General features: G+C 43.9%; 1 protein-coding gene across 1 annotated transcript; it reads right to left on the bottom strand.

The window, feature by feature from the left end:
* On the bottom strand, positions 1 to 5,163 carry vps26c (VPS26 endosomal protein sorting factor C). Its single transcript, XM_073829813.1, has 8 exons — positions 5,099 to 5,163; positions 4,885 to 5,028; positions 2,207 to 2,356; positions 2,049 to 2,129; positions 777 to 851; positions 558 to 708; positions 313 to 465; positions 1 to 223 (listed from the first exon to the last, which is right to left on the bottom strand). The coding sequence occupies exons 1-8, from the start codon at positions 5,153 to 5,155 to the stop codon at positions 141 to 143; spliced, it is 894 nt and encodes a 297-aa protein (XP_073685914.1). The 5' UTR covers positions 5,156 to 5,163; the 3' UTR covers positions 1 to 140.
* Positions 5,164 to 5,169: the final 6 nt, after the last annotated feature.

The raw sequence follows: 5,169 nt of genomic DNA, 5'->3' as shown, positions 1-5,169 counted from the left end.
TGACAGGGTGAGCGGATGACTTTAATAAACACTTATATTACAGAAACACATGTAAATATTCAGTAATGGTCAAAAGAGTCTTTAAATGTAAAGTACTGCAGTGAAAAAGGCAACGACTCCAGCGCTTCAGATGCTGATTCTCAAACTCGGACCAGCTTGAGCGGGAAGTTCTCTGTGATCAAATGATCGTCATGAAGAACAATCACGATGTTCACCTCAAATTCTAGAGGAGCAGAAAGAATGGCAATAAGAGCGGATGATTTCTGAACTGAGATGAACAGATGGAGTCGTGAACGCAAACCGGATCCTTACCGACTTTAAAGTTGGTGGTTTCCAGCGTGGGGCAGGTGAAGAGGCGAGGAAACACCATGTAGATGGGGATGGAGAGGCCGCGGCACACGTCTCCTTCAGCGATCTGGATGTTCTGGATCTCGGTGGCGTCCCGGGCGTATCCCTCCGCACAGCCTGAGCACAGAACACACACACACACACACACACACGTCACACCTGCACATCACCAACACACCTCTGTCTGTCTGTGTCTGTGTGTGTCTCACCGCAGGTCTCCACTCGGACCAGCTGCAGCTCGATGCTCTTGATGGCCACCTCTGAACTCTCCAGCAGCAGCTCTCCGGTCAGAGGACGTGTGACGGCGCAGCTGGTGGCGTCCAGGTGACCCCTGATCAGGAATCTGGGTAACGAGCTCCTCTAGAACACAGAGACGCACATGAGAGTCTGCGCCGCGAGCGAACCAGACCAGAGCCAGATCTCTGTACCTCTTTGACGTTCTGCAGCGTCTCTGGAGTGATGGTGAAGTCCACAGGATTCGGCTGCAGCTTTGATTTCTGTGGCTGGAAATGAGTTTGGAGTTGTTACGATCATGTGAATCATCATCTGACTGTACTGCACACGTGTGTGTGTGTGTGTGTGTGTGTGTGTGTGTGTGTGTGTGTGTGTGTGTGTGTGTGTATGTGTGTGTGTGTATATGTACAGCTATCTTTGTGAGGGCCGGTTTGAGTTTTAGACCAACGGAGTGAGAAATTTGTAAAGTGAGGACATTTTGGTTGGTCCTTACTTTGAGACCCCTTTAAAGGTGCCATAGAATGCGTTGAAACAGTATTTTAAATTGTTCTCTGATATCTACATAGAAGGTATATGGCAAAGGAAAGGGCAAAAAATCTCTAGAAACGGTTTTACAGCTCCATTTACAACCCTAGGATTTGTCCCTAGAATGAAATGCTCTGTTATTGCCTTATTTGGAAGGTTCATGAATAATTAATGAGGAGCTTTGCTCTGATTGGCTGTTTCACAGAGCAGCTCGTCTCAATGGCTCACACATGGAGGAAATATATATTTAATTCTGGAGCTCTAGCTGCTTTTAATATGCGGTTTGTTGAATCTGTTGTTTTAAATCCGTGACATTTTCCTCTCACTATTGTGATCAGATGTGCTCTGTGTAACGCTATACTGCAGCGACACAAGTTCAGATGCTTTAGTGATGCTCAGGATCTGTAAATCATTGGCCATCATCAGCAGCAGTCATCTCTGTTTATGTGGATAGTCAAATCTTATGTACTGCAATGTATCAGGCTAGCGCTAGCATTAAGCTAACCGTGTCCCTTCAGTGGCTAGCCTTATTTTACTGATGTACTGACGTTACTGATGATCGGATGCAAATGTTGGGCACGTGACTATTAACGATCGGGACTATTGCGTAACAGTCGTGTTATGCTAGGATTAGCCTATTTTTCGGTGGTCTTTTGCAAACACCAGATTAATATGAGGAGGAGGAAACGATGGTGTTTGAGACTCATGGTATGTCATGTCCATGTACTGAACTCTTATTATTTAACTATGCCACGGTAAACACAGTTTTCCATTCTATGGCAGCTTTAAAACGTCTGTTTGAGGGTCAAGACTTGGTTTTAGAGATCAGGTTGTAATTGGCTAAAGGTTAGGTTTAGGGTGAGGAGCTAGAGATTGCATTGTGTCAGTGTCCTCACAAAGATAGCTAAACAGTGTTAAGTGAGTATGAGTGTGTTTCTGACCTGGCAGTGCAGCATGAACTCGCAGGTCTTGCTGAGGTCTTTGGCGAGCAGCGGGCGTCTCATATCGCAGCGGAGCGTGTACTGAAGTATAACAGGACGGTCACGTCACATGAGCACTCGTTAAATGTCAAACCGTCGAGAGCGTGTCGCTCGCTCACCTGTATGTTGACGAAGACGCCGTGGTACGTCTCGTACAGGACTTTGTTGCCTTTGGCCTGCAGCGGGAACTCGAACGGGATCTCTGTTCTTCCTGCGGGGATCTTTCCTGGTTTCACCACCTCCATGTTGCTGGACACCAGCTGAATGGGCTGAAGATCACACCAGACATCATCAACCACAGACACAGCTTCAACACTAACCCTGACCAGAGAGTAATCTGGAATAACAATCAAAGAGCCATTGACTTGCACAGCATTGTCATTCAGACTGGGAAAGTCAATCGTTTGGTTTCCAACAAACTTGTTTTCTGTTATAGCGGACTTCTATGGTGCCCCGAGTTTGAACTTCCTAAATGCAGCTTCAAAGGACTCTAAATGATCCCAGCTGAGGGGATCAGTTTCATCAATTTTAAACGAGACATTTGTTAATTAAAAGCATGAGGAGTAGCTAATAGTCTCTAAATACAAGCTCTCTGTAAAACAAACAAAACAAGCCACGTAAATGAATATAAAATGTATTTAAAACCACATATTATACAGACACTTCATATTTATTGATGTTTTATAAAAAAATGTTATCACGTTTAATGTGCAATACTTTTAAAAAGGGTTTTTCAAAGGTGTTTTTCTGCATGTTTGTTGCATTTACACACTTGTGTCCAGCGGGCGTCACTAGTGTGTGGTGTTTCCAGCTCTTCAATTGATTCCAAGCTTCGAAAAGGTTGGTTTCTCTATGGCAAGCCGTTTTAGCCTAAAATATACTAAGTGTTACTCGTTGTAAAAGCATTTTTACTAGTAACAATTCAATTACAGAGCTCTCTAATTCAATTATTACTAATAAGAATTTCGACTACAGAGCTCTACAAATTCATTTTTACTAGTCATATGTCTCCATTGACTTCCATTCATTTTATCAGAGAGCTCTCTAAATAGAATTCTTACTAGTAAAAACTGAATTAGAGAGCTCTCTAATTGCAACTGTTACTAGTAAAAATTCTGTTGTAGAGCTCTGTAATTAAAAATGAATGGAAGTCAATGGAGACATATGACTAGTAAAAATGAATTTGCTGAGCTCTGTAGTCGAAATTCTTATTAGTAATAATTGAATTAGAGAGCTCTGTAATTGAATTGTTACTAGTAAAAATGAAAAAAATGAATGAAATATAGAGCTCTCTACTTGTAATTGTAACTAAAATTTGATTTAAAGAGTTCTCAAATTGGCACAGTTACTAGTAGGAATTGGATTATAGAGCTCTCTAATTGAATTGTTACTAGTAAAAATGAGTAACGCTTACTGTGCGTTCACACTACAGCGTCAAATCCGCGCTCAGGCAACGCTACAACGCCACTGCTTTGAGGAGTGTCAAATTTAGGGCAGAGCACACCTCTTAAAGGAGAACTCCGGTGTGATATTGACCTAAAGTGTATTGAATCATGATACCGAGTGTAAACGTACCTTGCATATCTCATCTCGTCTTGTCCACTGCTGTCCGAAATCTGGGGTCAGTTAGCCGATGCTCACAACAGCTTGTCAATGAGATCAATGGGGCATCGAAGGAGCCATGTAAATAAATCACTGTTTTACGCCATTTACGAGGCACAAAGTAGCGCCACACTTCATCGGTAGACTTCCAAGGGCCCTGACATTTAAAACGCGACATTGAAAACTCATAAAAAGCACCGGTAGTTTATTTACGAGAAGATTTATACAGACAGTAACTTCAAGGAGTTTAGCGATCGCCGCCATCTTGAATGTAGTCACGTTAAGTCGAATGTCGAGCACGAAGGAAACTACAACCTGATAGGTTGAAAACCTGATACGTTCCTTCCTGCTCGTCACTCGACTTAACGTGACTACATTCAAGATGGCGACGGCCGCTAAACTTCTTGCCGTTACTGTCTGTATAAATCTTCTCGTAAATATACTACCGGTGCTTTTTATGAGTTTTCAATGTCGCGTTTTGAATGTCAGGGCCCTTGGAAGTCTACCGATGAAGTGTGGCGCTACTTTGTGCCTCGTAAATGGCGTAAAACAGTGATTTATTTACATGGCTCCTTCGATGCCCCATTGATCTCATTGACAAGCTGTTGTGAGCATCGGCTAACTGACCCCAGATTTCGGACAGCAGTGGACAAGACGAGATGAGATATGCAAGGTACGTTTACACTCGGTATCATGATTCAATACACTTTAGGTCAATATCACAACGGAGTTCTCCTTTAAGAACAATGTTTACACCCTATTTACGTTCCATTGTCTTCTTTTAACGGCGGTTCGCAAACGAAACACCGACATGTAATGAAAGCATGCAAAGTGCATTTACTTTTGCATGCCTTTTTTAATAACGTGATTTCAGCTCAGTAATCCACCAGTTTCGGAAACACGCGTCATAATCTTGCCTTGCCTACTTCTCACAGCGATTGGTTGTCGCCCGGCGTTTCGCGCTCGAGATTTGCATAAAGTTGAGGAATGCCCAACCTTTTGACGCTCTCAGCTGCTCTCAACGCTTTCTCCATCCCGCTTCCAATCCCAAAATGCACCACGCGACCGTTTACGCTCAACTTCCACATGAATGAACTGAAAACAGTGTTAACGCACCGTTAGTATATTTTAGGCTAACGCGGCTTGCCATATTTCTCCCATCATCGGTAGGACACAGACACGTTCAGTGACTCGCCTTGACAGAGTTGTAGAAGGCCTCGAAGACGCCGACGCTCTTGGAGCTGAGCTGCAGGTTGACCAGTCCGTCCATAGAGAGAGAAACCCCCTGATGCTGCAGCGCGTCTCTACTGCTGATCACCAGCACTCCGCTCACCCGCTCCTGAAACACAGCACACTCAGCTCCTGCTCACTCCACACAGCTGCACACACTCCTCCAGAGACGCTCTTACCCCCTCGTGATACACTTTGTTCGCCCGCTTCAGCCTGATATCCAGCGAAACGCTCATCTTTGGTTCTCTGT

This window comes from Garra rufa, chromosome 23 (genome assembly GCF_049309525.1).
Source record: "Garra rufa chromosome 23, GarRuf1.0, whole genome shotgun sequence".
Classification (NCBI taxonomy): Eukaryota; Metazoa; Chordata; class Actinopteri; order Cypriniformes; family Cyprinidae; genus Garra; species Garra rufa.
The sequence above is the reverse complement of the archived record's forward strand: the minus strand, read 5'-3'. Positions and strand labels throughout refer to the sequence as shown.